Source organism: Ascaphus truei, chromosome 14, assembly GCF_040206685.1.
Source record: "Ascaphus truei isolate aAscTru1 chromosome 14, aAscTru1.hap1, whole genome shotgun sequence".
In the NCBI taxonomy this organism is placed as follows: Eukaryota; Metazoa; Chordata; class Amphibia; order Anura; family Ascaphidae; genus Ascaphus; species Ascaphus truei.
This window is the reverse complement of record NC_134496.1, coordinates 19,584,900-19,597,546: the sequence shown is the minus strand read 5'-3', so window position 1 is coordinate 19,597,546 and position 12,647 is coordinate 19,584,900. Positions and strand designations below refer to the sequence as shown.

At 43.6% G+C, this 12,647-nt stretch overlaps 1 protein-coding gene across 8 annotated transcripts in view; it reads right to left on the bottom strand.

Annotated features, from left to right (window-relative positions):
• Window positions 1–12,647, bottom strand: part of MARK2 (microtubule affinity regulating kinase 2) — a 115,337-nt gene that overhangs the window by 94,487 nt on the left and 8,203 nt on the right. For 3 of the 8 annotated variants that reach the window (XM_075570001.1, XM_075570004.1, XM_075570006.1), the window contains exon 1: window positions 5,293–5,780. The exons of 1 other annotated variant lie outside the window; for it this stretch is intronic. In XM_075570001.1, coding sequence (XP_075426116.1) covers window positions 5,293–5,346 — 54 coding nt within the window. In that variant the 5' untranslated portion in view covers window positions 5,347–5,780. Of the gene's footprint in view, window positions 1–5,292; window positions 5,783–12,647 lie in introns of those variants that run through there. 4 more of the 8 variants (XM_075569998.1, XM_075570005.1, XM_075570003.1 and 1 more) reach the window with 3 other exon arrangements.

The window sequence follows — 12,647 nt, the reverse complement described above, 5'->3', positions numbered from 1 at the left end:
TGGCTAGATTCAGTTAACATACATGTACCCTAAGTATTAGTATGCCACAATCACAAATATATCATTAAAATACTTGAATGAAAATTCAACAATCAAATATGGTGTATACCAATAGAATATGAACCACTGATAGAATAATGTACCCAGTGTTATTGGGAAAATTATATAACAATGGTTGAAGAGTATCAATACACAAGAATAAAGGTTTCCAGCTAAAGACACTATAAATTGAGGAGATCCCAAAGTTGATGCTGATGTGATGTATATAAAAGGAAGTCAGAAGATGCAGCCCCAAGAAACAGGAAAACCACTCCCTTTCAACGATAGTACCTCAGAAGACAAAATAGGGGCGCAATAACATAGCATAAAAATCCTTTAACATATAAGAATGCACTCACAATATAAATTAAAATATATTTGCCTGGTCTTAACTGTCTATTCTCGCTTCGACCTGGTTGTTGGAAAACGTTCATTTATTCTGCCCGATCTCTGGAAGTTGGATAGTTGGCCAACGTTTTTGCCGGGTCCTTATAGTCATCACGTTCCCTGGGGATGATGCTCAAAAAAATGGGACCTTTTCCAACAGAGTTGAAGCAAGAGCAGACACACAAAACCAGGTCAATATATTTTAATCCATAGTGTGAGTGCATGCACTCTTACTGTATACATTGTTTTTCATATTGATAGATGAAGGATTTTTATGCTATGTTGTTGCGCCCCTATTTTGTCTTTTGAGGTACATATTTCCAAGGTATGCAATCTGCACCAAGCATTGTAAATGTGCTCGTTATCTTCAATTACCTGAAAGTCCAAATCTAGAAAGCATGATTATCACAGTATACACAATACATCCCAATATCGCCATTTGCTCACAGCTGAGAAAAGAATATAGCAGTGATTCCGAAACTGCAGTGAGCAAGGCAAAGTTATAAAACCGCATTAAAAACATAAATCAGTGGGCTTCGCATTTCAGCCAACATTTTTTGTACAATCTGAATGAAAAACAGAGTGGGGAAATAATTAACAAATTAAAAGTGCATGCAACATAAAAAATATACTTATAAGATCTTCCCAGCTTACCATTCCAGTCTAAAAGTCATAATTGAGGAATCACCATGGTTACAGCGTACTTAATGTTGTAATGGCATCCCTGCTCTATAAGCATTTGTACAAATCAACCAAACTTGTTACTTAAAATGTTAGCCACACATCTTAAATGTGACCCACATTCTATGAAAACAGTGTTCCCCAAACCCTCACACCCCTTTGCGCTTTGAATCTTAAAGCACTATAACGCTCCAAGATTAATCTGCTGAGTTCTTGCCACAACCAAAAGTGAACATGCCTTTAATCGCTTTAGTTTTGTTAAGCAGGGGAAGTTATGTTTCCCTTGTAAATCCTCATCAGCCAATGAATGATGAGTTACAACCACCAGTGAAAGACCATACGAAAAGTGAAGAGGGGGGATAGAAGACATAAAAAAATAAAAAAAAAATAAAAAAAGTTTGCCACTGGCATTAACTTCCTTACTGAATGAAGCCTTTGCAAACATTTTCCAGGGCTAATGTCACATAAATATTGTGTTTTAAAATCAACTCTTAACCTCCGATATTCATGTGAGAACAAGAGGCATCTATCCTAAAGAGAAACAGATCTGGATGTTCTGGTATTACAAGCTTTATGCTTCAATGCCAACATATTAATACGAATGTAAAACGCACGCGGATCAATTTGACAGCGACATTTAGGTAGTGAGGTTTACGCCGCATAAAACCTGCCGTAGTTTTCTATGCAGATTAAATGAGGAAAATAAAATAGAGATGCAGAATCTGAAATGTCCAGTTCTAATACGTGCGTTATAACTGCTCCCGTAGTCTCCAGCTGCATGACAAAATTCGAGCAAAGTGCATTAGAACAGGCACAAAAAGTTTTTTTTATTTTTGCTCCAAAATTGCCTCGATACGTAGGTCCTTATCGCCTTTGCTGTCGGAGGGGCCTACATAAGTTGTGCATACATATGACATGCCCTGTTCGTGTGTATATTAAAAACACTACCGATACAAAGCATCACCATATTACAGGAGTACCCAGCTTCCAAGGAGTGAAGAGACTTCACGGTGGCTCTCTTTTTGCATATGAAAGCCACACTGCACTTTTCCCGCACCTTTCCTTCTTCACAGCTCTCGGCCCTATATTATTGCACACAACTTCTATACGTCTCCTGCCTACTTCGTCACAAGTTCATTAGGCCAGGTCCCCAGTGGCCGCTGCTACGGCATGCGTGCCACACACCACAGCCCTCTATGGGGCAGGCCGCAGTGGCGTGTGTGTGGGGGCGCGCAAAGCATGATGACGCATACGCTTGCAGGGAAGACAAGAATTTTGTCTTCCCGTGATCACGTGGTCGGCGGGCAGCCAATGGAAGGTCAAATTTGCCCCGTCAGGCCCCGCCCCCCCCCCCACACATCCCATTGCTCCCCTACAGACCGCGGCTTTTAACTGTGCACGCGCTGCAGTAAATACTGGGGCCGTAGCCTTAGTGGGGAACAATTAAACCCACATAGGCTAGGTCCCCGGTGCCTGCTGCAGAGTGCGCTGCAGGGACAAGAACTGCCCCTCAATGGGGCCGGGACCGCTATGCGGGTAGATTTTTCTGAATACAGAAACACTGTCTTCAGAACTGGCGATGGAGCGCTGGCCACGCCCCGTGCGGTTCGGCCAATGAGGGGGAACCTGCCGGGTGATGTCATGGCTGCCCCCACATCACGCCCACCCCATCTTTTCCCCTGCAGCTCAGTACAGACCAGGGTTCTCAGTTGCACTCGCCACCAGTCTGGCAGGCGCGCATGCAGCGCCGCCACCAGGGCCGCAGCCTTAGAGGCTACAATCCTATTTTCTTACGGATCTAGAGGCACAAAGAGGCAATTACTTTCCCAAGTTCACAAGAAGAAAACAAAATTGCTCAAATTAGTAACAAGTTCAATACCTCCACCAACCTGACAACTCACACTATACACAGGGTATATAACTGTGATAATAAAAGTCATGAAAATACTTAGACAAAACAGAACATTTGTAACGGGCCTTCCTTAGGCCGCGCTTATAGTGCCGGCTACGCGACGTTGCATGCTTATAGGAGCGACGCGATGGCGCAGTCGCTTGAAGTCCACTTAATTTGATTTTTCCAGCGACCGCAGCGTGACGTCAGCGTTGCCGGGACTATAAGCGCGGCCTATATTGTGTTTTGAACTTAGACATCCCTTGACAATTTATATGAAAATACAGTGTGTGATCTCACCCCCATTCTGAGCATAATAAAAGTCCCTCATAAAAGTCAAATGAGGAAGTAGGATGTGTTCTTTTTACCATCAAACAAAGGCTAGGCACAGTGGAAGCTAAGCAGGCAAGGTAAACAGATAAGGTTGCAGTTTGCAATGAGATAAAAAAAAAAAAGTAAAAAGCCACACCCACACAGACTGAGCTGCTGTTACTGAAGACCTGTTTCAACGTGGAAGGCGGAAGTCATTTTATACTTCAAAACAGGAGGTAACCAAAAGTGCATTCACTCTTACGTGTCAGGAAAAAAGACAATCACATTTTCAACGCTAAATTCTCTTCACTTGTATCACTGGAAGCTTCCAGGGAAAGAATATTGCAGTTTTCTGTGGGACATTAAAGAGGTCTTCCATATTTTCTAACAAAACAATATAATGTTACCACTATAGTTGGTTCATTTTGTGCAAAATAAACACATCAGATGGAGGTGAAGAGGAAGGAAGAGCATAACTGGAGTTAGAGGTAGCTCTAGAGATGGGATTTAGTTCAAAGGCATTAACAATCTTAAATCACCATGCAGCAAGGGCTATTATAAAAACAAATACTTTCAAAGTGCAAGATGACAGTGAAGTGAAACGTGTCCCTTTGAGTCTGACTAATTGTACCCCTCTTGGGTTTTGCAGGTAATTGAATTCCGGGTTTACAATGCAAAATCACTACTAGCAAATCCTTTCTGCTGTCATCACAGACATAAGAATATGGTAGGAGGAAAGATTTCTCCCATCCACTTAATTAAGATAACCAATGTTTTTTATATTGAAGAGTTGTTGGACAACAGCTTTATATATATATAAACAACACGTAGTCAACAAGAAAGTATGGGGCAAGTGAGAAAATTTCCCACACCACCATCATTTACCCCTTCAAATGCTTCAGAGGGTCCTGCGATACTGCACTTGAACATAAGGAGCTGAAGGTTTCAAAAAAATTAAATACATCCACTTTTTTGGTGGAGGGGAATTCTAAAAACATTTTTCACCCCCTGTTCCCAGGGCCTGAAAATCAGTACATATTAAACACACAGCAGGTTTGGGCCTATACTTTTAAAATGGGCACAGCCTTAAGACAGGATAAAGAGCCACAAGTATGTTATCAGTCAAATTATCTTGATGGCTTTATTGACATTCATTACCTCTGCATCACAAAGGGGGGTGGGGGGGAGAAACATTTAGATTACGACTGCATTATTGTCAAATTATGCAGCAATAAATTCTGAACAACGCATTTTGGGGAGCAGAATAGTTGCAGACACGTTAGGCAGTGAAGGAGTTAATAGTCACCCGTCTTCGCCTTATACTTTATTTCATTAGTGCTAGCCTCCTCAAGGCCTAATGGGAAGAAGTGCTTGCTGCATTCTCCTTCTTAAACATTAAGAAAGTCATCTGTCAATATAACGATCATGTTGTTTACATGAATGAGACGGTAATGGGGACCCCATTGTCAAAGCTCCATCTTAATTACTGTGGACATCACATCAAGGATAGCCTGTTTCACAAGCACCCACAGGCCTCCCCTTGGTCTTTAACCCCTATGGAAATGGTTGAGTGGGGCGACTAATCAACCGGTGCCAACCTTTTATTGTTCAACCCCTTCAGTGCTAACGGAGGGGTTAAGACATTACGGATGTATTCTCTTGTACAATACTCACACAGCATTAAAAGAGGTTGAGTTTCCAAAAGCTCACACCCCTGATATTTCCACAAATATTTTCTTTATATAGCGTACTGAAATTGTACACAGTACAGAAGCATAATATAACCTACAACAAAGACTTGTAATCTTCTATATACACTGTAGAATTAGTTGTATATAAAGCGCCTTACACTTTAGCAATACAATATATGAACATTGAATCCAGATTAATTCAATGAATGGATATAGCTATAAAACAATACAGTGGGAACACCCCCTCCCATTACTATACCGAAGACAGATTTGAGAAAACCGGTAACCAACCTCATGAGCGATATCTGGGATATCACGACGCTTTGCTGCTAAATCCTCCAACATGACTTTTCGAAGCAGAAGGTCCCTCTCCCCAAACGCTCTCTCATGTAGATAAAAAAGGCACTAGCCAGATTTTCTTTTCTTTTTTCCCTTAATCCGTCTGTCCGGACTTTATGGTGGCGGGAGGAGGTACGCCTACTTTGCTTGTTCACGTTCCCTTCTTTACTAAACTCGAAAGCAGGAAGTTACCTCCCTGAAGTATCACGCAACAAGGGAGGGGAACCCGACCTGCCCCCTCCTCGCTAGGGCAGGTAAAGGCAGTGGAGTGGCCGCTGACATCATGGCATTTTGAATGATTGCAAGGCAGCTGAGGGGATGAAGTTCTCGCCAACCTCGGCTGCTTCAGAGCTAGAGAGGTAATTCTTCCTTTCCCAACCCAGCAGCAAGCAAACTCTGCTCCTCCTCTTCCTACCAAAGACACTGAAAGAGCTTTTGCCTTCTCTGGCCGGTTCTTCTTGTGCAACAGAGCAGAGTAAAAGGGGAGGGCACAGGCAAGGGAGGGGGTTACAGAATTTGCTTCATCTATATTCTATTATCCTGCCCCAAACAGTCCCCTCAACTTCTAGTAGGACTTAGCAACCGCATGTGTAATGATGCAAATAAAAGAAGAAATACTAAAATAACTTAAATCTGTAACCACTCACATTTAATGTTGTATTTATGTTTTAGCAAAACCAAATAGGAAGATAATCTACCATTTGTTTAGTTTTGGTAAGGTTATATTTAACGGCTTGAGAATGTCACCCAAAACGCCAAACTGGCACAGTAGCAAAATAGCACAATGTGCAAAGCATAGTGTTTTTTTTCTTGTAGGGGGTTCCTGCGCAACGAAACACTATCTGCAACTCACATTTTGCAGTGACATTTTTGACACTTTGACAAAGCGCCGTGGTGTGAAACGCGTTAAGAGTGGTGTTTTTTTCCTGCATAGACCATGTACACACTTCTAAAATAAATTTTTAACCTATTTTTGCATCATAGCCCCCACTTTGTTAGTTTTTCCTGCTTGCTGTGCTCCGTTTTTACAACCCATGGAATCGTGTAAGGGGCTCCAGCGCAACTAAAACACTATCTGCAACTCACATTCTGCCGTGATTAGAGGAAACTAAACAGGTAAATTGTCACCTGCCCCATGTATTTCTCACAAGATACAAAACTATGTGGGAGGGGGCGGTGGAGATTTTGCAACATGCAGTCAGGATGAAAGTATGAAACATAAAAGCAATGTATGCATAAAAACAAGTGTACACAACATAGGGGGAAATATGATACTAAAACAAGACATCAAAAGAGATAAACCATTTCAAATGTAGATCTTGGAAAAAATAATTTTTAGGAAGAAAACAAAACAGCTGTTTTAATTAAAGCCCCTCCACCCCCCTTGCTAAAGTGTCCTAAAGAATGCAGCCTGTTTGAAAGTTCCCTGCCCCCAAACACAAGAAACATTACAAGAGAAACCAGTTCGAGAGGAAAAAAAAAAACAGCTTTGTAAAATCTACTCTTAAGGTGCAAACCGCAATAGCATCCCAGAAAACCACCTTTTTCGAAGAATTGAATAGTCTAATTGGCTTCCCTAAACCATTACAACCATGTTAATAGCAAAGATTTAACTGCTTTGAGATTTATTTTTGAATTACAAAATGGATTTCTTAAGGGTCTTTAAAATCGGGGAGTAGTTGTCAGTCTATTATTTTATTAACCTGATCTTATCAGAGAACCAATAAAGATAAGGGGAAACAGGGGCTTTGCTTATGCAAGTTCTTGTTGAACACTGACAGACAGAAAGTCCATGTTTACAAACACTTTTTTTTTTTTGCCCTTTCCAACTATTTAAAAAAAATTCAATCCAATGCTTCATTCAGTATATAGAAGCATTTGAAATACTAAGTGTCCGAGAGGTTAAAATGAAGTTCGCCGCAGAGCCCACTGAAGTCCAAAGGTTACCATAGTAACCACAATAGCTTGACAACTTTGTTTTATTTATTTTTTCTTAAACAAAGATACTAATATTATAGGAGTGGAACTCCTAGGCTGCTGTGAGGGATTGCTGTTTAAATAGGTCACTGCCATAAATACACGTTGGTCCTGGGAGGGAATGCCCCTTTAACCTTTTTATTGAGGAAAAAAAAACAGACTTCCAAGATCACAACCATGTGATCGCTTATGGTTGTTGGCAACCCTGGAAGACCACGCAGTGGAGTGGTGGACACTAACTCCCCCACGAAAAAAAACGAGCATAAGGGCACCCAGCGTGCCATTCCCGATGTACAGGTCACATCACTGGGGCAGCCTAAGCTCTCAGATATAGTGGAGGCGCACGCGACGGAGCGCATGGAGTCACGCGCCTGTCGCCCCGAGCGATCCCTGGACTTTGATTTTTGTGCAACGGGGAGGCGTGGCCGTGACCTCACAAGGCTGGTTTGCCCTGATTGGGCGAAATGCCCACGTGACGAAAAATCTTTTGTCGGCACAAAACGCTGCAGCATGCACTATAGCCGGACTCATAAATGCTGCATGCTGTTCGCGCCGCGCGCACACCATGACCGCGGCGGCCTAAAGGTTAACGAGGAATCAAGAAGTGTTTATTGGTGAAATACAGAACTGCGAACATCTCTGCTCCTTCGGCAGAATTGGACGTTTGCCGCAACCATTTGACTGCGACCAAACAGCCACTGGCGCTCCCCCACCAATCCTACTCATCAGAGGTTCTCGCTGCAGCGTCGGTGGCGATTTTTTCACGGCTGCAGACAAATGTCCTACACCAGCTCCTTCGGTGGTTTTGAAAAGAGCATCCATCTTATTTCAAACAGAATTACCATATAACACCACCACAGCTAAGAATGAAGGAAGACACACGAAGGTAGTACATCGATATAAAATATACGTATAAATGGCTGTGGAAAATAGAAGATAAGGGAAAGGTTTCCATAAATACTCAAGCTGTGATTAGGTACACTATCCCACTCAGTCTGCCTATTTTCCTACCTGCTCTGAAGCCACAGATCCCATGTGATCCCTGTTTTTTTCATATAGATGATTCACTTGTGTCAATCCCAAGCAACTTTCAATCCCTTCACTATACAGTATTAATTTCCATCCCTCTGCTGGGTGACTGTTCCATGAGTCCACTACCCTTTTTTAGCAAAATAGTTCCTCATGTTTCCCTAGCTTTCTACCTTCTGAGCACAACCTTAGGCTGCGTCCCCGCTGGCACTGAGTGAGTGGCGCTTGCGGCGGTTACATACATATATCTATATAAGTCCCCGCTCACGCGGTGAGCGCGGCACTCTTGCGCGGTCACACAGGCTCACCTGCGCTGAGGTAAATAAAAAAAAAATACTTTCCAGTGCGCTCAATGGTCCCGCCCCCCCCACCCGCCCAAATGCCAGAACACCCGGGGGCTCATGCTTGGAGGCACTCTCCAAGCATGAGCGCGCTCAGCGCCAGTAGGGACTCAGCCTTAGGCCTCAGGCATAGTGCCTCGGGCCGCGCTGATCAGCGCTCCTGCTCTGCCTCGCCTGCTCAAACTGAAGCTTTTTTTGTGTCCTGGCAGGCGAGGCAGTGAGCGCGCTTTGGGGACGGTGCATAGGCAGGACGGAGGCGTCGGGAGGTGGATCGGAGGCGGGGCGGGATGCAGGGCTAGTCCCTCGCTCCCATTGGATGTGAGCGGTCACGTGACCGCTCCTCCGTTTCCCTGAGAGGCAAATTTTAAATTTGCCTGTCTCTCCAAAATACCTGAGCCTCCGCACGCGTGTGGAAGCGGCTGCTAAAGCCGCGCTGATGACAGATGCAGGGGGTAAGTGCATCTGCTCAGCACGGCTCAGCACGGCTCACACTACTATGTCCCAGGCCTTAGGCTGCGGACAGTGCATGCATGCGCGACAGAGCTCAAGGAGGCGTGCACGCCTGTCGCCTGAACGTTGTGCCTGTGACATCACCAGGCTGAACAATTGAGGTTCACCCTCATTGGTTCAAACTTGTCATGTGACGCGGCCGTCGCGCGGAAAATCAAATGAATCTGTCTCCTACAAATCCTGCCGCGCCGTCGCATCGCGCGCAGTATGACCGGACTACTTGACAAATGTTTTTGTTTGCACAGCGCGCGCGGTCACACACTATGCCCGCAGCCTTCTAGCATTACGCTTTCTATGAAAATGCATTGCTATAATATCCCATTAAATATCTTATATTTGTATAGTGCCATCCATATTCATATTTATGGGCATTTGTGCAGCCACCTCTGGGATGGGATCCTTTTAGCACATTTTAAGGGGGTAACAAGTGCAAGAATGTATATATTTTTTTTTTAAATGACATCAATTGTAACTGGCTTGCAAACACTTTCTTATTTAGTGTTGACTGTGTACACAGCACTGCATATAAAAATGTTTACAGGCTCAGCGAGTCCCTGCTTTAAAGAGCTTACAATCTAATGTTGGTGCCTCATGCACAGCGTGATCAAGTGACAAGCCCAAGGGCAAAAGGAGAGTTGACACTGGGATTCACCCACTTCAGAGGCAGTATATTACCACTGAGCTACTGTACCGTTCAATGCCAACCATAAGAAAACAAAAAGGATTTAAATGAGTAAACTGTAAACATATTGCTCCTGGAAAGAGACCTGCAGCGAAATATCCTGTGTGACAGATGGAATAGAGGGCAGTGTCATTTTAGGAATAACATAAGGTTCTACAGCTGCTCCTAACGAACCAAGAACACAATCTTCTCTCCCTCTACAAACAGCTGAAATACACACACTTTGCTTCCATACAAACCAGGAATTGGTCTGTGTTGTGCACTGACAAAAAGAAGCATTATACGCCATTAGAAAGTTAACTGAATTAACAGCTCTTAAAAAATAAATACATTTGCTGTTAGTCAAACCTAAAAAATTCCTGCAACAATGCCCTGGTCCCAAATAATTAAGGTAGTTTAGGAAAGTATTAATTTGGACATGAAAACTGATTTTTTTTCTTGGAACAAATTAAGGTAGAGGACCAAAAAAATAAAAAATAAAATAAACTATTAAACAAGATTCAAATCAACCTTAAAATAACTAGTTTACTTATTTGTATCCTGTGAAAAATGTATGGTTTTTTTTCATACTTAGTAGCTACTTTTGTTTATCTGTTGGACTAATAATGGCATGATTATCGTTTATTTGTAAAGCGACATGTTTTGCAGCGTGGTACAATAGGGATACAGAGATGTAAATTATATAAACAGAATTATATACCAAATAAGGGCAAACCAGCGCAAATAGATACAAAAGGTAATGCGAGCCCTGATCCTGAGAGCTTAGGCCCGTTCTATACTGCAGGGGGGTGCAAACTTTTTTCCCTGCGCCCCTCTGCCGGCGGTCCCCTCACTCCCGCGCCCCCCCCTAACCCCCACTTACCTGTGCTCCGGCGTCATGATGTCACGTTGCCATAGCGACGCAGGAAGGAAGCCGCCGGAGCCTAGGTAAGTGAAGGTTTACAGAGGCCCTGCAGCTCCCCCGGCACTTAATTTAAGTGCCTTCGGGAAGCGCGCGGGGCCTCTGTAAACTCCGCGCCCCCCCGCCGGCAGTCTCGCGCCCTCCAGTTTGCACACCGCTGCTATACTGCATGCGGCCGTGCGCACCTATGCACGTGCCGCATGCTTTTCCCTGTTATGGTGTGTGGTGTGTGGTGTGTGGTGTGTATAGAAAGTACTAAATAAGAGTTTTTAAAGAAATAAAAAAGTTTAATAAATAATTTTTTTATTTGTGCACTCATTGACACAAACACACACACACACATCCATACAAACATACAAACATACATACAAACATACAAACATACAAACACACATCCATCCACTTGTACACCGCGAGCACCGGTAGCAGCGCGAAATCATCCTTCCCACCGTCTTCGCCGCTGTCTGTCAGCTCCCCGCCGTGCGCGCGGCCCTTGTATAGAAAGGCTGGCTGACCTCAGCCATCTATAACTGCCGTGCGCGTGCACGGTGTAGCACACCCCGCCCCGGCACTATAGAACGAGCCTTACAAACTAGAGCAGCGGTCTCAAACATTTTGCCTTAAGAGGACAGACAAAAAAAAATAAATAAACGAGGACCGTTTAATACCATTAGAATATATATTATACAAATGAACAGAGTGGATAGTGTAGTTTAAAATTTTTTTAAAAAATAAATACAAAAGGACATACAAATCAATAACTGCAATTCTTAGTGTATAAACATACAAACCGATACCGATAACATGTCCATAAAGCCCCAAAATATACTTCACTGTGGTGTCAATTGCTGGATGAAAAAGGAAAACAGTGCGCAACAGCAACAAAAAACGGAAAATGGTACCAAATATAGAGAAAACACAAAAGATTAAAAAAATACAATAGGGTAAACTATCCACTACCAAAATAAAATGACTAAATGGGGCATCTACAATAAGAGAAAGGGAGAATTTCCCGCTCCCATACGATCCTTACGAACTGTGGTACTTCCCTTCATGATGAGAAGAAAATAAAAAGATGCTGCCATGTCAAATCCCCCAGGTCATCAGACCGTCTGTATTTGTGCGCACTCAAGACCGATAACGGCAGTATGCAGGCGTGCCAGTCAAGGGCAGTGCCAGTGCATTGTATAACGACATGTATACCCGCGGACCGATTGAAATTCTGTCGGACCACCGTTTAGAGACCATTGATCTAGAAGGAATGAGGGGCAACGTTGAAACAAAAGCTAAAGTGGCTGCACATTGTGGGACAGATTATAGTATGGCTCAAGGTGGAGTATGGTCCAGTCACACAGCTGATCCAATAGGGTTGGAGGGGTGGATGTTAAGGGTATGCCAGGCTAGGGTTTCAAATGTAATTCTAGAGGATATGGGAAGCCAGTGCGGGGATTTGCATAGTGGAGCAGCACAAGTGGAGCTGTGAGTGAGGTAGAGGAGTCTGGCAGCAGAATTTGGATGGATTGGAGTTGGGACAGGCGGACAAGGGGAATGCAAATTAGGAGACGGTTGCAGTAATCAAGACAGGACAGGATAAGTGAATAAGGATTTTCTTCGCATCATGCGTGGGAAACGGACGTAGCCTCGCAATATTTCGGAGGTGAAGAAGGCAGGACTTTGTGAGGCATTCAACGTGAGGAATTAAGGAGAGGGCAGAGTCCAAGATGACCCCAGGTAGCGGGGCTTAGGGTGTGAATAAGATTGTGGCGTTATTGATGGAGAGGGAGAGTTTGGGTGTTAGGGGTGACAGTTGAAGGGAGAAAGAGTATTCCCCTCCACCCCCAGTATTCAGAGTTTCCTTTTATTTTTT